This window comes from Mustela nivalis, assembly GCF_964662115.1.
Source record: "Mustela nivalis genome assembly, chromosome: 1".
Lineage (NCBI taxonomy): Eukaryota > Metazoa > Chordata > Mammalia > Carnivora > Mustelidae > Mustela > Mustela nivalis.
The window spans coordinates 100,315,122-100,341,248 of record NC_139020.1 but is presented as its reverse complement, the minus strand read 5'-3'; the positions used below and the strand labels follow the sequence as shown (position 1 = coordinate 100,341,248).

The 26,127-nt window shown below is 38.0% G+C and overlaps 1 protein-coding gene across 2 annotated transcripts in view; it reads left to right on the top strand.

The window, feature by feature from the left end:
• The window catches only part of MRPL47 (mitochondrial ribosomal protein L47), a 27,468-nt gene extending 1,341 nt beyond the window's left edge, over positions 1 to 26,127 (top strand). For both annotated transcript variants that reach the window (XM_082744508.1, XM_082744509.1), the window contains exons 2-7: positions 1,999 to 2,150; positions 2,923 to 2,983; positions 17,249 to 17,345; positions 20,976 to 21,106; positions 22,911 to 23,006; positions 25,873 to 26,127. In XM_082744508.1, coding sequence (XP_082600634.1) covers positions 1,999 to 2,150; positions 2,923 to 2,983; positions 17,249 to 17,345; positions 20,976 to 21,106; positions 22,911 to 23,006; positions 25,873 to 25,996 — 661 coding nt within the window. In that variant the 3' untranslated portion in view covers positions 25,997 to 26,127. The remainder of the gene's footprint in view (positions 1 to 1,998; positions 2,151 to 2,922; positions 2,984 to 17,248; positions 17,346 to 20,975; positions 21,107 to 22,910; positions 23,007 to 25,872) is intronic.

Sequence of the window (26,127 nt, the reverse complement as noted above, 5' to 3'; positions counted from 1 at the left end):
CATTTTCTATGTCTCTGTATCTCCATGCCTTTATATTTTTTTTCTGAGCTATTTGAGGCATGTCAGAATTGCAAACATCATGACACTTCAGCATATATCTCCTAAGAACAAGAGCACTATCTTAACTACAGTGATCACGCTGGAGAATGTAATATCAATATACTACAATTACTGTTCTTTTATCTAGCATACAGTCCAAATTGAAATGTCATCAATATCTTGCTAATTTCTTTTTCTTTCTTAATTTTTTATTCAGGGTCCAATCAACAATCACAGATGGCATTAGTTGTTATGTCTCCTTCATTATCTTTAATCCAGAACATTTTTTATAAAATCAGCCTTTTTAGATTATCCCTCCATTTGAATTTGTCTGATTGCATCCTTGTGTTTAGATACAGGTTAACTTTTTTGGGAAGGAATACAACACTTGTGATGTAATTTGCTATTGTGTTTTCAGTGATTTCACCTGGCTATTAAATATTCTTTAAAAATATGATTTTTAGGGACATCTGGGTGCCTCAGTCAGTTAAGTGTCTGCCATCAGCTCAGGTCACAATCCCAGGGTTCTGGGATTGATTCCGTTGCGCTCCTTGCTCAGTGGGGAGCCTGCGTCTCCCTCTGCCTATCGTTTCTTTTGCATGTGCTGTGTGTGTGTGTGTGTGTGTGTGTGTGTCTGACAAATAAATCTTTAAAAAAAAAAAAGCCATGATTTTTAAATTACTGCACAATAATGTCATAGAAATGAACAGTAATTAAGGCACCTAGGTGGCTCAGTCTGTTGAGTGTCCAACTCTTGATTTCTGCTCAGGTCATGATCTTAGGGTTGTGGAATTGAGCTGCCTCTCCCCACCCACAGGCTCCACACTCAGTATGGAGTCACCTTGAGATTCTCTCTCTGCCTCTCGTCCTGCACAAGTACCTATGTGCATGCACACACTCTCTCTCTTAAATAAATTAAAAAAAAAAACCCAAGCGCACAATTAATTTTTTAACCATTTCCTGGTTGCATACCTACATTATTATCTACTTTTGGATATCACATATAATGCTTTAATAGACATTTTTACTTATCAGTTTCCAGCTATAGTATTTTTAGTTGAAATTTCTAGATGAGGAATTATTGGATTGAAGGGGGAAGCATGGAAGCTTGTGATATATGTTGTAAAATTAACCTTCACAATGTCTTTTTCTGCTCATAGAACCACTATCAGTGTATGAAAGGCCTAAAAATATTACTTTGAAATATAATTATATCAGTGGGGGGGGCTGACTTTCTTAGTCTTTAGAGCATGAGTTTAAGCCCCATGTTGGAGCCTACTTAAAAAATTATAAAATAGGGGGCACCAGGGTGGCTCAGTTGTTAAGCCTCTGCCTTTGGCTCAGGTCGTGATCCCAGGGTCCTGTGATTGAGCCCCGCATCGGGCTTCTGCTTGGTGGGAAGTCTGCTTCTCCCTCTCCCACTCTCCCTGCTTGTGCTCCCTCTCTTGCTGTCTCTCCGTCCAATGAATAAATAAAATCTTTAAAAAAAATAAAAATAGGGGCGCCTGGGTCGCTCAGTGGGTTAAGCCTCTGCCTTCGGCTCAGGTCATGATCTCAGGATCCTGGAATCAAGCCCTGCATCGGGCTCTCTGCTCAGCCGGGAGCCTGCTTCCCCCTCTCTCCCCTCTCTCTCCTCCTGCCTCTCTGCCTATTTGGGATCTCTCTCTCTCTCTCTCTCTCTGTCAAATAAATAAATAAAACCTTAAAAAAAAATAAAAAAATAAAAATATAGTTTTATCAGTATATTACCTCCAAATCATGTGAATATATTAACCTGTGAAATTAAAGGGTAGTAACATCTGTAATGCAGTGTTAAAAATAATTTCTAAAACATTTTATGTTTGTTTCTTGTGCAGAAATAATGATTTTCTTAACATTACAGATGAGGAAATGATTCCAGTTATTGCTTATAAAATCCAAATGTTGTAAAACATTAATCACTTGTTTATCTATGTTCAGTTGCAGGTTTTCTCTTAGTCTTTTGTCTAAGAACATACCAAATATCACATCTTTTCACCAGTGTAGATTACTTCATACCACATTGTCAAGGAAAGGACTGGAAGAATTTTTTGATGACCCAAAGAATTGGGGGGAAGAAAAAGTAAAATCTGGTAAGATATTTGGGTTGATCAATGTTAAATGTATTTATTGAACCCTTTATCATTTGGGGATTATTTATGCACCTTGGAAATCATTTAGGTATTTCGTTTTTTTCTTTCCTTTGGGAATGTCAAAGAAAATTAAAAGGATAATGTAATAAAGAGTTAATTGTTGATTGGCAGGTGGCAAGAGGTTTAGAAGAGCAATATGTTGAAATTATTAACTGAGGGGCACCTGGGTGTCTCAGTTTCTTGAGCATCCAGCTCCCAGTTTTGGCTCAAATTATGATCTCAGGGTCAAGAGAGTGAGCCCCATGTCGAGGCTTCCTGCTCTTCAGGAATGTCTTTAGATTCTCTTCTCCCTCTGCCCGTCCCTTCACTTGCATGCACACATGTGTTCTCTCTCTAAACAAATAAAAAAAATACTTTAAAAAGAAAAAAGAAATTGTTAATTGAAGTGAGATTAAGGTTTGTTTTAGATTTCATTTTTTAGAGATAATTGAATATTAATTTATGATGATATAAGATATTTTGGCATTAAGTTTTGGGAATATATTCTTTATTAATACAACATTTTTTGTATGTTTTTGCCAGTCACATTACTAATATTTTCATGTGTTACCTAATTTAATGCAAATTTAATCCTAATTATGTTTTATACTATAATGTGATAAAACTATTGTATTTTATAGATAAGCAAATAGGTTTAGAGAGTTTAAGTAATTTGCCACAGGGCACATAGCTAGAATATTTTTTCATGTTGTGAATTTCATAATTTTAATAGGAGCTTCATGGACCTGTCAGCAGTTAAGGAATAAAAGTAATGAAGATTTACATAAACTTTGGTAAGTATACTGAGTACATTAATATGTAGGTGTTCAGGGAGTGCTGGAGTGGCTCAGTAGAGCATGTAACTCTTGATCTTGGGGTTGTAAGTTCAAGCCCAACATTGGGTATAGAGATTACTTAAAAATAAAATCTTAGGAAATACATATATGTAAGTGTTTGAAGCAGTTAAAGTATAACAGTGAGGTATAAACATTATATATATTTGATGTAAGAAATATAGTAACGTAATTTGTCTTATAATACTATGGGTGATGTATAAAATCATAGATTTTATAAATATGACATGTTAAGTTACGTTAAGACAAATGTAATAGTGTTCTCAAGTATTTGGGGATTTAGAAATTTTACTGTTACTGTTACTAATCATACTAGCCTATTTATACTAACAATTTTAGTAAACTAATGAAATAGAGTTTGTTACATTTAGGCCTTCCTCCTTTTTATTACCTTATGCATGGTCTGTAATCTTTAGCTTATTTACTCTGGGGAGTGTGTTGGAGAGTGCATTTAATTGGGAATGTAGCTAGATACTTCTGGCAGATTTTCCTGATGAATTAGAGAGGGTTGAGAGAATTTAAGATAGGGTTGAATTTTTAATGGATTATTTATTTACTTACTTACATATTTGTATTTATTTTTATTAAGGAGCAATTGACATAACATTGTATTAGTTTCAGGGGTACAACTTAGTGATTTGAGACTTGTATGTATTGTAAAATGATCCCCTTAATAAGTACAGTTCAAATATGTCACTGCACATAGTTAGAAATTTTTTTTTCCTTGTGATGAGAACTTTCAAGATCTGCTTTCCTAGGTATTTTCAAATGTACAGTACAATATTAACTAATCATTATGCTGTACATTACATCCCCTTGACTTACTCATTTTATAACTGGAAATTTGTACTTTTTCACTCCTCTCACCCATTTTTTTTTTTTTAAAGATTTCATTTATTTATTTGACAGAGAGAAATCACAAGTAGATGGAGAGGCAGGCAGAGAGAGAGAGAGGGAAGCAGGCTCCCTGATGAGCAGAGAGCCTGATGCAGGGCTTGATCCCAGGACCCCGGGATCATGACCTGAGCCGAAGGCAGCAGCTCAACCCACTGAGCCACCCAGGCATCCATCCTTTCACCCATTTTGCTATTAACCTTAAAAATAGTTATTTTACCAGCAAAATGGGTTTATTCAGGAATAATGGAATTGAATTTAAGGACAAGCAAGCTATCAGAAATTACTGCCTGTGCTCTCTTGAATTAAAACCGTAGGCCAATCTAACAAAGGAATATTATTTTATGGAGAAAGTCCATTTGAGTGAAAGTCCATATAAGAAAAGCGGGAGAGTTCAGGGTGATGGTTTCTCATTGGCTTAGCTGCTGACATAGTCAGTTTCTTATAAGAAACTGAGATGGCAGTGTATGTCTTTCCCTGTTGGAGTCTGTAATTGATTCTTTCCTGTTGAAGATTCTTCTATTAGGGATCTGTAATTGACATTTTTCCCTGTAATTGACATGGCATGCTATGGCTCCCTGTTTCAGCAACCCCTTCCATCATCTCCAGTCCACTTTAGTTAAGTTTCCTTTTATTAATTCACACTTTCTGCCTTTTGGTCAAGATCTTTCCTTAAAAGCAGTGGTGTCCAAGACTCAGGTTTTCTATTTAGTGGTGTTGTCCTTCAATGCCGGGAAGGATCTTTCCTGGTTGTCATGTCCTGCCTTGGAGGGAAAGTGCCTAACAGTTGGGAACGTCAAAAGCCCACTTTTGAGTAACAAGGAAGGTTAAGAGAGAATTCTCTGGCAGTTCCCATCTAAAGTTTATACTTCTCAAGGCCTAACTATTAGAGATCATCTCCTTATTAGGTGCATAATTTTTTAAAATTTAAATTTCAGTGTAATTAAAGTATTATATTAGTTTCAGTTGTACAATATAGTGATTGAACAATTCTATATATTACATAGTGCTTGTCACCGTAAGTGTACTCTTAATCTCCTTCACCTGTTTCACTGTCCCCCACCTCCCTTCTGGGAACCATCAGTTTGTTCTCTATAGTTAAGACTTTTTTTGTCTCTTTTTTTACTTTGTTTTGTTTCTTAAATTCCACATATGAATGAAATCATATGGTATTTGTCTTTCTCAGACTTATTTCACACTTAGCATGATATTCTCTAGATCCATCCTCGTTGCAAATGGCAAGATTTCATTCTTTTTTATGGCTGAGTAATGTCTATTGTACATATATATATACCACATTTTCTTTATTCATCTATCAGTGGATAGTTGGGGTGCTTCCATACTTCAGCTGTTGTAAATAATGCCTCAGTAAACATATAGGTGCATATATCTTTTTTTGATCTGTTTCAGTATTTTTTGGTTAAATACCCAGTAGTGAAATTACTGGATCATGTAGTAATTCTAGTTGTAATTTTTTGAGGAACCTTCATGCTGTTTTCCACAGTGGCTGCACCAGATTGTATCCCTACCAACATTACACAAGAGTTTCTTTTTCTCCATATCCTTGTCAGTACTTACTTCTTATGGTTTTTATTTTAGCCATTCTCAGAGGTATGAAATGATATCTCATTGTGGTTTTGATCTGCATTTCCCTGATGATAAGTGATGTTGAGCATCTTTTCATGTATCTATTGGCCATCTGTATGTGTTCTGTGGGGAAATGTCTGTTCATGTCTTCTGTCCATTTTTAAATTTGGTTATTTGTGGGTTTTCTGGTGTTGAGTTCTATAAATAATTTGTGTATTTTAGATACTAAACACTTTATCAGATATGTCATTTGCAAATATCCTCTCCCATTCTCTGTGTTATCTTTTTGTTTTTGGTTTTTTTTTTTTTTTGATTATTCCCTTTGCTGTGCAGAAACTTTGTATTTTAATTGTCCCAATACTTTATTTATTTATTTTTTAAAAAGTAGACCACACCCAATGTGGAGCCCATCATGGGGCTTGAACTCACGACCCTGAGATTAAGACCTGAGCCACCCAGACACCCCCTAATGGCTTATTTTTGCTTTTGTTTCCCTTGTCTGGGGAGACCAATCTAGAAAAATGTTGCAGTGGTTGATATCAGAGAAATTATTGCCTGTGCTCCCTTTAAGGATTTTTTTGGTTTCAGGTCTCACATTTAGGTCTTTAATCCACTTTGAGTTTATTTTTATGTATGGTGTAAGAAAGTGGTCCAATTTCATTCTTTTGCATGTGGCTGTCTAGTTTTCCTGACACCATTTGTTGAAGAGACTGTCTTTATCCCATTGGATAATCTTGCCTCCTTTCTTGAAGATTAACTGACCACATAATTGTGGGGTTTTTTTCAAGGTTTTTTGTATTTATTTGAGAGAGAGAGAGAGAGCCAGAGAGCAGGTATGTGAGGCAGAGAGGAGCAGAGTGGGAGGGAGAGGGCAGGATAAAGAATTTTAAGCAGATTCCCCACCGAGCACACAGCAGAACCCTGAGTTCAGGACCTGAATTGAACCAGTTACAGGCTTAACTGACTGAGCCACCCAGGTACCCTTCATGAGTTTATATTTGAGCTCTGTGTTCTGTTGCATTGATCTAGGTGCCTGTTTTTGTGCCAGTGCCATACTCTTTTGATTACTACAGCTTTGTAGTCTAACTTGAAACCTGGAATTCTGATAACCTCTGGTTTTGTTCTTTTTCAAGATTGCTTTGGGTGTTCAGGGTCTTTTGTTGTTCCATGCAAATTTTAGGATTGCTTATTTCTAGTGCTGTGAACTATTGGTATTTTGATAGGGATTGTGTTAAATCTGTAAATTGCTTTGGGTGGTATGGCCAGTTGAGCAATATTTGTTCTTCAAATCCCATGAGTGTGGAATATCTTTCTGTGTGTGTTGTCTTCAACTTCTTTCATTGATGTTTTATAGTTTTCATAGTACATATCTTTCACCTCCCGGGTTAAATTCATTCCTAAGTACCTTATTATCTTTGGTGCAATTGTAAATGGGATTGTTTTCTTAATTTCTTTTTTCCTGCTTCATTATTAGCATATAGAAATGCAGCAGATTTGTGTAGATTGATTTTGTACCTGTGACCTTACTAAATTCATTTATTCTAGTAGTTTTTTGGTAGAACCTTTAGGGTTTTCTACATATAGTATGTTATCTGCAACTAGTGAAAGTTTTATTTCTTCCTTACCAATTTGGATGCCTTTTATTTCTTTTTGTTTTCTCCTATGGCTAGGACTTATCGTACTGTGTTGAATGAAAGTGGTGACAGTGGACATCCTCATCTTGTTTATGACCTTAGGGGAAAAGCTCTCAGTTTTCCCCCTTTAAGTATGATGTTTGCTGTGGATTTTTCATAGATGGTCTTTATTATGTTAAGGTATATCGTCTAAATCCACTTTGTTGAGGGTTTTTATCATAAATAGATGTTGTATTTGTCAAATGATTTTTCTGCAACTATTGAAATGATCATATGGTTTTTATCTTCTTTCTTGTTGATGTGATGTATCATGTTGATTGATTTGTGAATATTGAGCAACCCTCTCATCCCAGTAATAAATCCCACTTGATTATGGTGAATTTTTTTTTTAATGTATTGTTGGATTCTTCTTGCTAATAGAGGATTTTTGCATGTGTAGTCTGGAGTTCTCTTTTTTTATAGTCTTTATCTGGTTTTGCTATGAGGATAATTCTGGAATCATAGAATGAATTGGGAAGCTTTCCTTCCTCTTCTATAAAAGAATAAGTATTATTCTATAAAAGAATTATTTTATAATAATAGAATAAGTATTCTATGAAAGAATTCTTTTTCTATATATTTTTTTAAATTTTTATTTATTTATTAGACAGAGATCACAAGTAGGCAGAGAGGCAGGCAGAGAGATAGGGAGAAACAGGTTTCCTGCTGAGCAGAGAGCCTGATGCGGGGCTTGATCCCAGGACCTGAGATCATGACCTGAGCCGAAGGCAGAGGCTTAACCCACTGAGCCACCCAGGTGCCCCTTTTTCTATATGCTTATTCTGTAAAAGAATAAGTATCAACTCTTCTTTAAAAGATAGAATTCTTGGGGCACCTTAGTGGCCCAGTCAGTTAAGCATCTGTCTCGATTTCAGCTCAGGTCAAGAGATCAAACCCCACGTCAGGCTTCTCACTCACCAGAGCGTCTACTTGAGATTTTCTCTCTCTCCCTCTTCTTCTCCCACCTGTGTGCATGCGTGTGGCATTTCTCTCAAATAAATAAGTAAATCATTTTAAAAATAAGTAAATAAAAAAAAATAAAACGTGGAATTCCCCTGTGAAGCGATCTGGTCCTGGACTTTAGTTTGTTGGAAATTTTTGATTATTGCTTCAGTTTCTTGGCTGGTAATCAGTCTGTTCAAATTTTCTATTTCTTCCTGATATTGTTTTGGGAGGTTATATGTTTCTAGGAATTTATCTGTTTCTTCTAGGTTGTTCAATTTGTTGACAGATAATTTTTCTTTTTTTTTTTTTAAAGATTTTATTTATTAATTTGACAGAGAGAAATCACAAGTAGACAGAGAGGCAGCCAGAGAGAGAGAGAGAGGGAAGTAGGCTCCCTGCTGAGCAGAGAGCCTGATGCGGGACTCGATCCCAGGACCCTGAGATCATGACGACAGATAATTTTTCATAATATTCTCTGACAGTCCTAGTCATTTCTTTGTTGTCAGGTGTTATTTATGATTTTGTTTGGTTTTTTTTTTTTTTTTTTTTTTAATGAGTCTGGCTAAAGGTGTGTTTGCTGATCTTCTCAAAGAATCAGCTTCTGGTTTCATTGATCTGTTTTCTCTGTTTTAGTTTCTATTTCATTTATCTCTGCTCTAATCTTTATTATTTCCTTTCTCCTGCTGGTTTTGCGTTTTGTTTGTTGTTCGTTTTTTACTTCTTTGGGTGTAAGGTTAGATTGTTTATTTGAGATTTTTTTTCTTGCTTCTTAATATAGGTCTATATTGCTGTAAATTTCCTTCTTAGAACTGCTTTTGCTGCATCCCAAAGATTGTGGACCTGCTGTTTTCATTTTCATTTGTCTTCATGTATTTTTTTTATTTCCTCTTTGATTTCTTGGTTGACCCATTTCAGTTATTAGTAGCATGTAATTTTAGCCTCCATATATTTGTGGGTTTTTTTCCAGATTTTTCTTGTAGTTGACTTCTGGTATCATAGCATTTGTGGTCCGAAAAGATGCATAGTATGACTGACTTTTAAAAATTTGTTAAGACTTCTTTTGTGGACTCAGTGATCTGCTCTAGAGAATGTTCTGTGTGCACTCGAAGAAAGAATGTGTATTCTACCATTTTAGTATGGAATGTTCTGAATATATCTGTTAGATCCATTTGGTCCAATGTGTCATTTAAAGCCACTCTTTCCTTGTTGATTTTCTGTTTGGATGATCTCTCCATTGATGTAAGTGGGGTATTAAAGTTCTCTGCTAGTATTGTATCATTTCCTTCTTTTACGTTATTAGCTGCTTTATATGTTTAGGTGCTCCCTTTTTGAGTGCATAAATAATCACAATTGTTATGTCTTCTTGTTGGATTGTTCCCTTTGTGATTATATAGTATCCTTCCTTGTCTCCTGTTATAGACTTAAATGTTTCAAAGTCTATTTCATCCAGTATAAGTATTGCTGCACATGTTCCTTTTGTTTCCATTCGCATGATACATATTTTTCTATTCCTCCACTTTCAATCTGCATGTGCCTTTAGATCTGAAACAAGTTTCATGTAGGCAACAGATAGATAGGTCTTGCTTTTTTATCCATTCCATCACCCTTTGTCTTTTGATTGCAGTGTTTACTCCATTTACATTTGAAGTAGTTATTGATAGCTAGCTATTTTATCGCAGTTTTATGATTGTTTTTCTCCTGTGTTCCTTTTTTCTCTTGCTCTCTTATAGTTTGCTGGCTTTCTTTTGGGATATATTTGGATTCCTTTCTTGTTATTTTTTATATATTGATTACTGGTTTTTGATTTGTGATTTACTCTTAGGTTTATATATAACCTCTTGTGCATATAGCAATCTATATTAGGTTGATGGGCACTTACGTTTGGAACCCATCCTAAAAGCACTACATTTTTACTCCTCTGCTTCTCATATTTTATGTATATTGTGTCACACTTTATATCCTTCTATTCTGTGAATTTCTTAAAACTGATTTTTGTAGATATACTTACTGCTTTTGGGCTCCTTACTTTTATTCCTGCTTATGGTCTTTCTACTCAGAGTCCCCTTTAACATTTCTTATAAGGCTGTTTTAGTGATGAATTCCTTTAACTTTTGTTTGTCTGGGAAACTCTATCTCTTCTTCTATTCTGAATAAGTTTGCTGGATGATACAGGTTTTTTTTCTTTCAGCTCTTAAAATACATCATGCACTCTCTCTGACCTGCAAATTTTCTGCTGAAATCAGCTGATAGCCTTATGGGGTTTCCCTTGTAGGTAATTTTTTTTTTTTTTTTTTTAGCTTATTTTAAAATTCTTTCTTGATCACTATTTTTTGCCATTTTAATTACTGTGTGTCTTGGTGTGGACCTCCTTAAGTTGATTTTATTGGGTGCTCTCTATGCCTCATGGATCTGAATTTTTGTTTACTTACCCATGTTCAGGAAGCTTTCAGCTATTATTTCTTCAGATAAATTTTCTGACCCCTTTACTTTGTCTGCCCCTTCTAGGATCCCTGTAATATGAATATTATTATGCTTGATGGTGTTCCTGAGTTCCCTAAGTCTATTTTCATTCCCCCCAGCCCCCCACATTCAGCATGATTGTTTTCCATTATTCTGCCCTCCTGGTCACTGATCTGTTTTTCTGTTTCCTGTGGTCTACTATTTATTCTCTCTAGGGTATTTTTAATTTCAATTACTGAGTTGTTCATCTCTGATTGGTTCGTTTTTATACTTTCTGTCTGTTTTTTGAGGGTCTCACTGAGGGTCCTCCATTTTTTTCTCAAGGCCAGTGATTACCTTTATGACCATTATTTTAAATTCTCTATCAGGGCACCTGAGTGGCTCCGTTGTTTAAGAGTCTGCCTTCAGCTCAGGTTGTGATCCCAGGATCCTGAGATCAAGCCCCGCATCAGGCTCTCTGCTCAGCAGGAAGCCTGTCTCTCCCTCTCCCCCTGCTTGTATTTCTTCTTTCACCATCTTTCTCTTTCTGTTTCAAGTAAATAAATAAAATCTTTAAGTAAATAAAATAAATTCTCTATCAAGAAAATTACTTAACATCTGTTTCATTTGGGTCTCTTGCTGTGATTTTTATCCTTTTCTTTCATCCTTGCCCCTCCAGCATAGGTCCCAAGATTAAGAAACAAATCTCCCTCCTGTACACTCTAGGATTCTTTCAGACTGATGATGCTGTTTTTCAGTGGAACTATTTGTTGTACTGTCTCTTTAAGAATGGGGACTCTAGGGGCACCTGGGTGGCTCAGTGGGTTAAGGCCTCTGCTTTCGGCTCAGGTCATGGTCCCAGGGTCCTGGGATCGGGCCCTTCATCAGACTCTCTGCTCAGCGGGCAGCCTGCCTCCCCCTCTCTGCCTGCCTCTCTGCCTACTTGTGATCTCTGTCTGTCAAATAAATAAATAAAAAACCTTTAAAAAAATATTAAAAAAAAAAAAAAAGAAGAAGGGGGACTTCATTTTCTCTCATCCTCAACTCTCTTGGACCTAACCCTGCTGCTTTTTAAAGTTTAAAGTGTTAAACTCCAGCGATTGTAAGAATTCGAGAAATTAAGCCTCTCTGCTTGTCAAAGGCAGATATTACAGGGATTCATCTTCCCAGTGTGGGTCCTCCATGCCTGGGGTGCCTGGCATAGGATGCAAGAGTATGCAAGCCTGGTCTGGGCATGTTGAGAAAGCTATCTCATCACACATCTGCTTCAGTTCCAGGAAATTCATACCTTCAGGTCACTGAATGGTGTGCAGGTCCCAGGGTTTAGTGCTTTCCCTAGATGTGTCATGTGAATCCAAGATCCTGTTCCTTGGGGTTTGGTGGCACAAGGTTGAAGAGAGTCTTTCTGGAGGTGTGTTTTTCTTTTCTTTTTTTTTTTTTTTTAAGATTTTATTTATTTATTTGACAGAGAGAAATCACAAGTAGATGGAGAGGCAGGCAGAGAGAGAGAGGGAAGCAGGCTCCCTGCTGAGCAGAGAGCCCGATGCGGGCCTCGATCCCAGGACCCTGAGATCATGACCTGAGCCGAAGGCAGTGGCTTAACCCACTGAGCCACCCAGGCGCCCTGGAGGTGTGTTTTTCAATAGATGAAATCTTTAGGTTACAAAATATAATACTTAAGGTTGCTGCCTCCAGGGAGTGCACTGTGAAAAGCATTTTTTTTTTTAAGATTTTATTTATTTATTTGACAGAGAGAGACAACACAGGCAGCAGAGACAGACAGAGAGAGGGAACACAAGCAGGGAGAGTCGGAGAGGGAGAAGCAGGCTAAACAGGGATCCTGACACGGAGCTCAATCCCAGGACCCTGGGATCATGACCTGAGCCAAAGATAGACACTTAACTGCCTGAGCCATGTAGGTGCCCCTCCATTACTATGTCTTCAGTGGCCTTAATTAAAGGGATGGTGGCAGGAGTGGCTCTGAGACAAGGGGGATCCCCATGCCACAGGGTCTAGCTGTTAGCTGTAATACCCTATAGGTTGTTGATGGTCCCCATGTTTTGGCGTGAGTACTCCCAAGGGCATTTCCTTCTCTTTTAGAAAGAGGAGAAAGGAAAGTTGATGATTAGGATGTCCAAGGGCAGGGTACATTACTAGGCTTTTTTAAAGTTCCAAAGGTTACGTTTTCCTGACCTTCCCAAATAATAAGGTCAAATTTGTCATCTTTTAGTAAAGCATATAGAGTTTGAGTCTTAAGAGAGAATTTTGGGATGCCATTTCCAACAGTAACCAGCAAGTCCAAGAAAGCCTCATAGTGGATGCTTCGTTTTAGGTTTGGGGAAGTTCAGGATGTCTTGAAGTCTGCCTGGATCCCAAAGTCCTTGTTCTAAGATCTGGTGCCCTAAGTATCATACCTAAGTTTGAGTAAACTGCAGTTTATTTTGGAGAGTTTATGTCCCTTTAAGGCCAAAAGTTGCAACAGTTAGATGTTTTCGTCCTGTGAAGAGTTTTGAGAAAGGGAGCAAAGAGGCAAATCATCTACATATTATAACAACATACAAACTATATGATAGTTTACAGCAAACTATATGATCTAAATCAGTTTTTAAGGTTTGTGAGAGTAAGAAGGACTCTCTGTAGGCCTGGGGCATTTCTGGCTTGGTATATTTCCCATTCTTCCCAAGTGAAAGCAAAAAAATTAACTGTCCTTATCAGCTGGAATACTAAATATGTACAGCAGAGGTCAGTTACAGTGAACAATCTGCTTTCAGTGGAAATGAATGTCAGTAGCAGATGGGGGGCGGGGAGCCCTTAGGAACAAGGTGTCAAGGGATAACGATGTTATTTATTGCTTGGGCTAACCTCCATCCTTAGCCATTGGGTTTTCTTACAGGTAAAATAAGGATATTACAGGGACTAGTGTAGGGATTAATGCACCCGAGAGCCTGGTTATCTATTATGGGCTTCTTTATTTACAGGTTATTCGTTAATTCCGGGGACAGATTTTGAGGGATCTTTTTGAATCTTGATGGGAGATGCACTGTGGATTCTGCCAATAACAGTTGAAGATCTTACTCATAAAGAGGATGGTAGGGGTGCCTGGGTGGCTCAGTGGGTTAAAGCCTCTGCCTTTGGCTCAGGTCGTGCTCCCGGGGTCCTGGGATCGAGCCCCGCATCGGGCTCTCTGCTCAGCGAGGAGCCTGCTTCCCTTCCCCTCTCTCTGCCTGTGTCTATGCCTGCTTGTGATCTCTGTCAAATAAATAAATAGAATCTTTAAAAAAAAGAATGATCAGTGTCCACAGGCTCAGTTATAGTGCTGTCAGAGATGGAGCAAATAATAGATGTCAGAGGGCCATTTAATTTACCTAGTTGGCAATTTTGATTACTATCTTCAAATTCCAGAATTATTCCCCTGTTTTGGAAGAAGAGAATTCTGGTATGGTATTTTTCTAAGAAATATTGGCCCAGTGGGGGCATAGGAACTAAGGAGAAGGTTGTATCTCTCAAAGTGCCTAGACAAATGGGAATCGGTTCAGAGATAGGAACCTATTGAGGTGTATTAGCCATCCCTACTATTTGAGCTGTTTTAGCTCTGAGGCAGTAGCTGCTTTATAGCGGTGGGGTTGAGCACCTAGAGTGTAGCTCTCACATCAGTAGAGACAGATTCATTCCCAATCTGGAGAATGGTTTCTCTGAGCTGATTAAGAGGGAGGATTGGGAAAGCTCTTGTTCCTCAGAGCTCTGTCATTGGGAATTAGGAAGACATTGGAAAGGCTGGCTAGGGGGCTGAAGGCTCCTGGAGCATTTCAGTTGGTGATGGTTTTGTTTGTTTGTTTGTTTGTTTTTTTAAACATCCTGGCTCTTTTGCAATAATGAAAGTAGGAGGGGTTTTGTTTTGTTTAGGGCCCTTATTTGCAAAAGTTGAAAAGTAAGAATTTTAGTGGTCTTATGGGTGTTTCCTCCAAGGATGCAAGTACGGTTATTTACCAAATTAACTAAATCTGAATAGTTTCCCTTTCCATCCTGGTCCTTGTAACTAAAACACAAGTATCTTGGTTCATTCCATTAGTAAATATATTGTTAAATGTTACTCAAGTGGATTCAGCATATTAAAGGAAGACCAAATTGTCTTTAAATTTGCTTTAATTTAGAAATTATAAATTAGAAATAATAAATTACTATTATAATTGACTCCAGATTGTCTTAAAGAAAATTTAAAGACAATTTGGAGTTGGTTATAATAGTAATTTAATGACAGATTCATCAAAATTTTGCATATAATTCATTCATTTCATTCTTTCTAGTCAAGGGGCTTAGAAAAAAGTTCTGTATTGCTTGGTGGAGAATTCCAGTGAGGGATCTAGCATCTTGCCAAAAGTTAGGGATCTGTTTCTCTAACAGAGTTGTTTTAGGATGTTTCCATCAAGTTTCATCTAGTGTTTGGTCTACCCCTCTCCAACAAGGATATAGACTAATCATCAGTCTGAGACACCAGGTTGATGAGTTTGAATAACTGTGCTGAATTCTTCAGCAGATCCCTTGGTGTCCCCAGTCACTTTAGGGAGCTCTTTAACTATGGCTGCAATTCGGCCTTTGTTCAGTGACCATAGATAGGTGGGGTTTATTTAGATCCTCAGAAGACTTAATTTTAAAGGGGCAGGTTTTAATAGGTTCAGGAAAGGAAAGGACAGAATAGGAAAGGTTTAGAGGAAGAGGGAAGTTTGGTGAGAGAATCAGCATGGGGAAGCTGGGGGCGTGGAGGGTGAGGCAGTGCAGAAGGGAAGGAGGGTGATGGCACCAGATGTGCGGCTTGAACACAGGTGGCTGCTGTGCATTCTGAGACAAAGAAGATAGGAGGGGAAAAGACCTTATAAGCCTTTTTGTCTTTTTAATTGATTGCCCGTTAGTCTAGAAATTATTTTTTGCAGAGAGGCAGTTTTAGATTGCTAATAATGTTTGGCAGTTTCTAAATACCAGCCAATCCCATTCCATCTTGGCGGTTTTAGAGTCTTGGCTGTCCAGTTCAGTTTTGAAAGAAGTAAGTTCAGGCAGATTGAAAGATCTCCCAAACGGCCACTGAAATCCCAATTTATAGTTGTTAGCTATCTCGGGGGCCTGGAACTTGCTATTGGCCTGTAAAGTGGGGGACAGTTTTCGGGGACTGGAAGCCTTAAATCTGTACAATCTGGCTCTACGGGGAGTGTCTAAGTGGTGGAGAAGTTGTGTTGGAAAAGTCAACACGTATTTGGCCTCAAGATGGAAAAAACCTTTCATTTGGCATCAGAAGTGTTATGTATAGAACAGCACAGCTTCATTATAGAGCAATTAGTTGTACGAAAGCACTGTTACTTAGGTTATTGGTAAAGGGCTAGGCAGGGCTGTTCAGTGTTCATCTTGGCTAAAACCAAACAATTTGTCTTCTGCAAAATCATCATCTTCCACAGCTTAAGATACCCCAGTGCCTTTGTGTCGTTTTCAGTGCCCTCCACATTTATTACCTTTCCTTTCTTCCAGCTGTAAATCTCAAACAGATTTATTCATAAAACCTACACCCACACTTCAGCTCTGCCACTTCAGTACGTTTGGTCATGTTTGCTTTGCTTTCCTTTCTAGCCTAACAAATCCCATCTCTCTGAGGCTTTTCTTATCATCCTAGTAAGAAGAGATGTGTCCCCTCTCTTTCACTCAATTCTTTTGGTATTTGTCTATACCACTTAATATACACATTACATTACAATTTCTGAGGCAGCATAGTAGAATGAAAACAAAAAGAATTAATGCACAAAAGGAGTCCAGAATTTGAATCTTGAATTAGCTGTGTGCCCCAGAATAGCTTACTTTTGTCAGCCTTACTTTTTTCTTTCAGAAAGTGTTAATAGTACCAACCTCAAAGGGTTGTTGTGAGAATTAAATGAGGTAATATATGTAAAATGCTTAGCGCATTGCCTGTCATATAATAGGCACCAAATGTTATCTTCCATCTTCTCTATCTACTTGGAATATAGGGAATTTTTCTTATGCTTTTTTATAAACTCTCTTGGTACTTAATACAGTATATGGGGGAAAATTTATTAAACAAATGAATGAGTAAGAATCAATTATAGCTTTGTTTAAAGGAAATTCTTCTTTTTTTTTTTTTTTTTTAAGATTTTACTGATTTGACAGAGGGAGATCACAAGTAGGCAGACAGAGAGAAGGCGGGGAAGAAGGCCCCCTGCTGAGCAGAGAGTCCCATGCAGGGCTTGATACCAGGATCCTGAGATCATGACCTGAGCTGAAGACAGAGACTTAACCCACTGAGCCACCTAGGTGCCCCTAAAGGATAATTCTCTGTAATGATATTTTATAAATCGACATTTCTAAAGGACTTTTGAATACAGATCATCAGTTTTGACGTCAAAAATTACAACCTTAGGGGCACCCAGGTGGCTCAGTTAGTTTAACATCCAGCTCTTGGTTTCGCATCAGGTCATGATCTCATGGCTCCTGGGATCAAGCCCCAGGAGGGACTCTACACGCAGTGGGAGTCTGCTTGAGATTCTCTTCCTCTGCCCCTCCCCCTACTCTCTCGCTCTCCCTGTGTCTCTCTAAAATAAATCTTTTTAAAAATTTACAACCTTAATGTAACCATAGACTAGCATCACAAGTTTTGTATTCTATGCTATAGGTATGTCCTACTGAAAGAAAGAAACATGCTCCTGACTCTAGAACAGGAGGCCAAGCGGCAGAAATTGCCAATGCCAAGTCCGGAGCGGTTAGAAAAGGTAACATTCATGGGAGGCTGAAGACTCTTGGGTGGGATAAAAGCCAAAAGATACAAGTGTATGGTTCTTATTTTTCTTGGCAAGTGGATTTCTTTTTTTTAATTTGTTTGATCTTTAGTAAATGTACAGAGAGGTGCAGCCTTCACTATTTTAGAATATCTCCCTCACCGCAGAGTGAAGTGTCATGCCTATCTGTAGTTACTCCCCATTCCCTGCAAACCTCATTAGATAAGTGGACATGTATTTTTATTTCTCTTGGGTAGATACCTAGGAGTGAAATTGCTGGGTTGTATGGTAAATCTGTGTTTAATGTTTTAGGAAACAGTCCAGCTGTTCTCTAAAGTAGCTGCGCCATTTTACATTTCTAATTCCAGTTTAACTACTTCCTTATGAACAAGGTCAGAGTTTTAATACTTTTTTTAAATTGTGGTAAACAGATACCATAAAACTTACCTTTTTAGTCATTTTTAAATATATAGTCCAGTGGTGTTAAGAATATTCACATTGTGGGGCACCTGGGTGGCTCAGTGGGTTGAAGCCTCAGCCTTTGGCTCGGGTCATGATCCCAGGGTCCTGGGATCGAGCCCCACATCGGGCTCTCTGCTCAGTAGGGAGCAGGGAGCCTGTTTCCTCCTTTCTCTCTCTCTGCCTGCCTCTCTTGTGCCTACTTGTGATCTCTGTCTGCCTACTTGTGATCTCTGTCAAATAAAAAAAGAATATTAACATTGTTGTGAAAAGGTCAACTATTGTTCAAATTAGGTTTTCTTCATTAAAAAAAAAATTCCCAGGGCGCCTGGGTTGCTCAGCCAATTGAGCAACGGACTCTTGATCTCAACTCAGGTCTTGTTCTCAAAGTTGTGAGTTCAGGCCCCACGTTGGGCTTCATGCTGGGCGTGGAGCGTGCTTTAAAAAAAAAAGTGCGCTGGGTTCATTATTCCCACTCCTAGAGGTAATCATTATACATATATCCCATTTATTCATCAGAATTTTTCTCTGCCTGTTCTAGAAGTGTGCCTATTTTTATTTACATTAGATAATTCCTCTAATTTGGTTATACTGTATAAGCTTTTCTGACATTGGCATTTTCCCCTTACCTAGTATATGCTGGCTATCTTTTCCTATCAGTATATGCAGATCTGCCTTTCCTTTTTCGTGGCTGTACACATGTAAGCTGGCTCTTCCATGTGGAAGTTTTTTGTTTTATTTAGTTAGATCTCTCAGGGTTTTTTGCCTGGATTGCTTGCAAGTCAGCTCTTTGTTGATGTGTCTGTGCCAGAGTAGATAGTCAGTGAGAACAGAGCTACCAAGGAAAATTTTTTTTTAACCTCAAATGTATGTGACATACTACCAAGGAAAATTTATCAAGAAGAATATATATATATTTTTTAAGATTTTATTTATTTATTTGACAGAGAGAAATCACAAGTAGACGGAGAGGCAGGCAGAGAGAGAGACAGGGAAGCAGGCTCCCTGCTGAGCAGAGAGCCCGATGCGGGACTCGATCCTAGGACCCTGAGATCATGACCTGAGCCGAAGGCAGCGGCTTAACCCACTGAGCCACCCAGGTGCCCCAAGAAGAATATTTTAAAAGAATTATTCTCAATTTAAGATGTAAACTGAAGATTTGGAAGTATGTTTAAGGACACTCTTGGCTTTGGAATAGTTAAACTAGAAAGTTCTTTGAGGTTGGCTTGTTTTGAATAAGATGTATCTAATTGATACTTCCAATTTTCCTTCTTATCTGGTGGCATGAACATGAGTAATCAGGTGTTAACTCTGTGGATTGGATAACCATTTAGCTTTCTTCGTGAGCTAACATTCGATTTCAGTTAGGTGCCTCAGAAGAAACCTTGCATGGAAGAACTCTAATGTCGGTTCACAGCCAGGCTTACTAAGTTCCTAAGGGCTGCACAGCTTCATATTAGGCTCTGACCAGTCTGGTTTCTTCACTCTTCTAAGTTTGTGTGTTTTCAAAATAGGATTCACCGTTCTCATCCATCTTTTATTTCTCAGAGATTTTGTAGAAATTCATATAGTTAAGAGGAAGTACATGTGGATTCAGCTGCTCAGTGTGGCTTTGATTGAAGAAGGGAGAATAGAAGCACTGAGTGTGAGCTGAGTGTATGGGTTATGAGGTAGTCTATCTAAATTTGTGGCTTTCATATCTCTTTTGGGTCCCGCAGCTACCTGGAAGACCTTTTTTTTTTTTTTTAAGAGTGCACACACCTGTTTATGTTGCGGAAGGGCACAGAGAAAGAGGAAGAAAGAATATTAAGTAGGCTCCATACCCAGCATGGAGCCCAGTGTGGGGCTCAGTCTCATGATCCTGAGATTATAACCTGAGCCAGAGTCAAGAGTCAGACACTTAACCAACTGAGCCAGTCAGATGTCTCTAGAAGATTATAATCTAATCTCTCATCTCTCCACCCCCATGTGCCCCCCCATTTTTGAGAAACAAAATGTGTATATGCAATATTTCTATTTGTTACCATGGCTCACAGATAAAACATAGAACCAGCTAAAAATGCCTCTCTGGTATTTAGTTATGAAAAAATTCAGCTTATCTGTCAGTATAGTCCCCAAATATGAATATTTATTTATAAAGATAATATGTATTGCCTTACCAATATATCATATGCATTGTAAAACTCAATAGAAATGTAAAAAGAAAAAGATAAAAATAGAGGTTCTAATAGGATCTTCTTGCTTCCTAATGGATCTTTAGAGATTAGGATCAGGGTAGACTGATACTCTGTTCTCTAGCAGCTGCCAATTAGGTCAAAACATCAGTGTCTGTGTTAGGCACACTGATTAGTTGAGGCCAGAACATGGGTTTTAATATTAAAAAGTAGCAAACTTTTATCACTTAATAGTTCATTGAGTTTTGAAATAACAGGAGTCAGATGGGGTCTCTGTAAGGAATCTCTACAAGTGTAGCCCACTCCAAACAAAACTAATACCTATATATATATATGGAAATTTAAGTAGATCTTCATTTAAATGAAACTAAACTTTTGGGGCGCTTAGGTGGCTTAGTCAGTTGAGCATCTGGCTCTTGGTTTCAGCTCAGGTCATGATCTCATGGGTTGTGAGATCAATCCCCGAGTCAAGCTCATCCTCAGTGGTAGTCAAGAATCTCTCCCTCTACCTCTCCTCCAACTTGTATGCACTCGAAAGTTCTCTCTCTCAAATAAATGAATCTTTTAAAAAATCAGTGAAACTAAACTTTTTAAAAAATTACAAAAAGTGATATCATAAACGCTCATGTATGCCTACCTGTGCCAAAGACTCTTAGGAAATATTTGGCAGAGTTTTTTTTTTTCCTTAAAGATTTTATTTATTTACTTGAAAGAGAGTGAGCGCACGTGCGCACAAGCAGGGGGAGAAGCAGGGTTCCTGCTGAGCAGGGAGCCCATTGTGGGGGTTGATCCTGGGATCCTGAGATCATGACCTGAGCTGAAGGCAGACGCTTAACTGATTGAGCTGCCCAGGCGCTCCCAGAATGGTTCTTTGACAAAAATATTCATTTTCTGTAGCATTGTCTTTGTACGTTCTCTCTTCTTTTTTGGGCGGGGGGAGTAATTTGTTGTAGGTGATTGTTTAAATTCTGTCTTCTTATTCTCTTACCAGGTAGTAGATTCCATGGATGCAATAGATAAGGTTGTCCAGGAAAGAGAAGATGCCCTAAGACTTCTTCAGACTGGTCAAGAAAAAGGCAGACCTGGTGCTTGGAGAAGAGACATCTTTGGAAGAATCATCTGGTACATAGTTTCCATTGTGGTTTTTCTAAGATGAGAGTGGCAGTCTCATGCCTTATTCTCCTGTCCAGTATCTTTTATAAAAACTCTCACCATATGAAATATATTATAGATGTATCTAATGTAAACAGAGGTCCCCAGGCCCCTTTGGGGCCCCAGAGTATGAATGAAGATAGCATTATCTGATAAGCCAAGCACCTCATTCTCATGATTCAGTTATTTGTAGGTTCTTTATAACAGTAGTTCCTAATCTTATGTCAATCATATGACTTTTTGAGAATTTAATTAAAGTTATAGATCCTTTCCCTAGCAGAATGTACGTGTGCACATACAATTTCAAGGGGTTATAAATACGAATACCATGAAGCTAATTTTAGGACACATGCCTGCCCATTAAGAACCTGAGATTTTAAAAATTCTAAAAACAAACAAACAAAAACAAAAAGAAGTTCTTAAGGAATGAAACATTGAAACCATTTCACATGAAACCATTTCAGTGTTTGCTCGCATTGCCATCAGGATAAGCCCTAGTCCAAATTATAAAACAGTTTATTTTCATTACATCTTTCCACCTTTTGTCCCTCTAGTTGCCAAAGTTATGTCAGACCTTGGGAGAGGATATGATAATAAACATTCAAACTGTATAAATAATTGAGAAGACGACCCAGTGTAGTCTGTCTCTTCAGGGCTTTTTTGACATTTGGACTAAGCTGCTAAAAGGAAGCATACTTAGTAGAATTTTAAACAGCAGTCAACAAAATGAAGAAGGCATTGTGTGTGGTTGGAGACTTTCCCTGTACTCTTAAAATTAAACCACATAATACTGCTTACTCAGTAGATAGGATCTTTTAATGGAGTTTGCAGTAATGGCCAAATTTAGGGGAGTAGCAGTATGTCTAACTGTGTAATCCAATACAGGAAAGAGAGAAATTACCAAAACTAAAAACTATTTTTTACTAATATTATTTGGATTAATCCAGTTGAGATCAGTTAGGAAAGGGTGAGGATAAAGGAGAGAATCTCTGTTGATACTAGAATCTAAATGAGTTCTCGTCTCCAGATTCTTTTAAAATTTTGCTTTTCATCTTTTCCAGAGCTAAACAAAGTAGTGAACAAAGCAATTATATCATCTTTCTGATGTAACTTATTAACTCAAACATTATAATTCCTGTGCCTTCTCCCTAATTTTCTGTTGCATGTTAAAATAGTTAAGATAGCCTTTTAAATGCAGAGCTCCTTCTTAAAAACATTTCATCCAAGGTTTTTTTTCTGTCAAAAAGAGCATGTGGCGGGGCGCCTGGGTGGCTCAGTAGGTTAAGCCTCTGCCTTCGGCTCAGGTCATGATCCCAAGGTTCTGGGATTGAGCCCCACATCGGGCTCTCTGCTCCACAGGGAGCCTGCTTCCCCCCCCCCCCGCCTGCCTCTCTGCCTACTTGTGATCTCTGTCGAATAAATAGATAAAATCTTAAAAAAAAAAAAAAAAAGAACATGTGGCATATTATATTAATTATATTAATATTGCAGTGGGGAGCAGCAGAGGGAAAGAGAATCCTAAGCAGGCTCTGGGCTGAGCATGGAACTCAGTGCAGGGCTTAATCTCATGACCCTCAGATCATGATCTAAGGTGGAATAGTCGGATGTTAACCAACTGAGCCGCGCAGGTGCCCTGTAAAATCTTTAAAAAGCCAATTACATCTCATTTTATTGAAAATATATTTAGCTCAAAGATGGCTAAAACTGTTCATAAAAAGTGAAAAATATATTAAATATTTTCTGTTAAGGCAGTATCTTTTTGTTTTCTTGGCAGGCACAAATTCAAGCAGTGGCCTATACCTTGGTACCTAAATAAAAGATACAATAGGAAACGATTCTTTGCAATGCCCTATGTGGAACGTTTTGTCAGGTAAGCACAAATACCTTTAATAATGAATCTTTAGAGGACACAAGTTAAACTTCTACAGAAGTAATATATGCACACTGTGGGGGGAAAAAATAGAAGAAAAAATAGAAGAATCAGGTAGAAAAGATGAAATTAAAGTCATCCATAATCTTACCAACCAGCAATAGCTGCTGTTGACATTCTAGTGTGTATCCTTTCAAAAATTTGTATTGCCTTTCTATTCATCAATCTGTATGTAAGTACATGGTTAAATCCCTCTCTACTGTGAAAAAAAAAGTCCAAATACTTCAACTGAGTAACTTGTGAGTTCATGTTATTGCATGAAAAGGGGCGAGGGTGTCTTTTGTTATGTTAATGGTGTAACTTTTGGAGAGCACCTAATGATGGGGACTGGTTGCTGTAGGAATCAACTTTGAATAGATGGTTGAAACTTTCAGTCCCACTCCCTGATTTCTGGAGAGGGGAAAGGGGCTGGTGGTGAATCAGTTGCCAGTGGCCAGTGATTTAATCAGCTTATACCTATGTAATGAATCCTACATAAAAACTGAAGAGGCCAGGGTTCAGGGAGCTTCCCCATTGGTGAGCAGCACCTGGAGACTGGAGGAGAGTGGGACACCCCATTCTTTGCCCTGTGCACCTCTTCTGTCTGGTTGTCCTGAGTTTATATTCTTTTATAATAAATCAGTAATGTAGTAAGTAAAGGGGTTTCCTGAATTCTGTGGGCGACTCCAGCAAATTAATCAAACCTAAGGAGGGTTATAGCCTGTCAGAAGTACAGATAAGAACCTGGACTTTAACTGGCATCTGAAGTTCAAGGAGGAAGTTGTGGGAACTTCCAGTCTGTAGCAGGTTCTTGGGCACAGATGATGGTCTCTGATGCAGTTTTCATGTAGGTAGTGCCAGAAGTAAGTTGAAGTCTCAGACATTCTGCTGGTGTCTGAGAATTGCTTGGTAAGAGGGTGCTCTTGGGGGGACCATCACCAGTGGAATTAGGTCCAGAACCCTTTAATATAGTACATCCATTCTGCATCGACATTAAGCAGCACTTGTCTTTTTCATCATCAGTGCTCTAGATGCAGTCAATCCTTGATTTAATTCTTTCTGCAGGTCTCCAGAATCTGTCCTTTGTACTCCATCTCTACCCTAGTGCATTCCCCTCTCATCAAAATGAATTATTGAACATCTTCCTCACTCCATTCCATTCAAATACAGCTTCCTGGCTCATTTTCCTCAAACCTTTCATCACACCAGTGCTGTTCTGAAATCTGCAGGAGCTCCATGTCCACAGAACAAATCCAGCTCCTTCCCACCCAGTGTTTCCACAACTTAGTGTTACTGCATATCCTTCATAAAAGTCAGACCCTTCTCCTTATTTCCTGGACAGTCTTGCTTATTTTCCTTTTGCTGCTTCTTTATCTACAGGTCTGAAATCTCTCCACCATTCACATTTTAAGGCCCAGTTCAAATGCTAAGCAACTGAAGAAATTCAACTGCACTGTTGTTTTTTTTTCTTCCATAGCTTCTCCAAACCTAATGTGCCATTTGGTTCTTTTGTCCCTTAATCATGTAAGATGAAGCTATAATTGACTTCTAAAATAACATATGAGAATTTATGAATCCATTGTCACTCTTACAGGCTTTATACATGTTCTAATTATTGTTTTTGAACCGTTTTTTGCCTTACCTTCAGAGCATGAAGCATAATCGTTGTGTTCTTAAGAATAGCAAACCTTTATTCTTTCATATGGGTTTATTGATTTTTTTTTTTTAAGATTTTATTTATTTGCCAGAGAGAGAGAGCAAGCGAGTACACACAAAGCAGGCAGAGAGGTAGGCAGAGGCAGCGAGAGAAGCAGGTTCCCCGTCAAGCAAGGATCCCGATGCGGGACTCGATCCCATGACCCTGGGACCATGACCTGAGCCGAAGGCAGTGGCCCAGCCCACTGAGCCACCCAGGCATCCCTATTGATTTTTTTTTTAATGGCTAAAATTTAGTTGGAGCAAAGACTGATGAATAGAACGGGTAATCTGGTTTCAGCTTTGCTTATTAATATTTATACTATATTTGCAAAATACCTTATATTTTTAAACATTTGTACCTATTTTGTTCTTCACCCAGATAGAACTCTTATCTCAAATTTCTATGACCTCTCCCCCAGCACTGGCATATTAAGTTATTCACTACATATCTCTTAATTCTTGTTATATTTTATATAAACTTGTGCCTAGTGACCAATAAAATATCCTGGAAAATATCAACTTAAATACAGTAAAGGGTTGGCATCATGTATTTATCATTTGCAATTCTGATTCATAAGTGACCCTACAGAGCACAGTAATTTAGCTGAGGCACAAATGCTTCATGCTCCAGGATGCTGATGGGTATCCACAAACTCACATAGAGAGTGGTGAGACTAACCAGCACCCAAGTATCATCTCCTTGTGTAAGTTTGATTCTCTCCATTGTAGGGAAAATGATATGGTAGACTGAGTGTGCTGTTTGGAATCAGGGAATTCCTAGAAGTCTCATGATAGATTTCAGGTAGAAAAATCTCTGTTTAATAAAACTAGTGCTTTTAAAATAAGCTATAAAAGGCAGTCCAGTCTGTTACAGGCTCACAAAATCTATTCATTCTTTTCAGATAGGAAATAGAAGAATTGCTGTAGGTTAACAGATGGTTTTGATTTCAAGTTTATCTTTGACTTGTATCAGTTTACAGTGATTATTCAAGTTTTATAGTTTATATGACATACCTAAGATGGAGGCTGGCATGATTGAAGCTTTTAAGTAACTGATTTGGACATACCTTGATAGTATTGAATAACAGGGGAGTAGTTTTATATAAATTGTTATGCTTTTATATTCTAGATTGAGACTTGAGAAACAAGCCCGGATTGAAGCAAGAAAGAAAAGCTTAGAGAAAAAGAAAGAAAAATTTCTTCAGAAAAAGTTTCCACATCTTTCTGAAGCCCAGAAGTCAAGTCTTGTCTAAATGTCTGAATTCTTAAGTTGGCATTTTGTTTTCCCTTGATAAGTCTATATACAAACGTAAATGTGTATTACATAATTTTACAAAGAAATTGTGTTTTTAATCAAATAAATGTCAGCTCTTTGAAGGGTTAA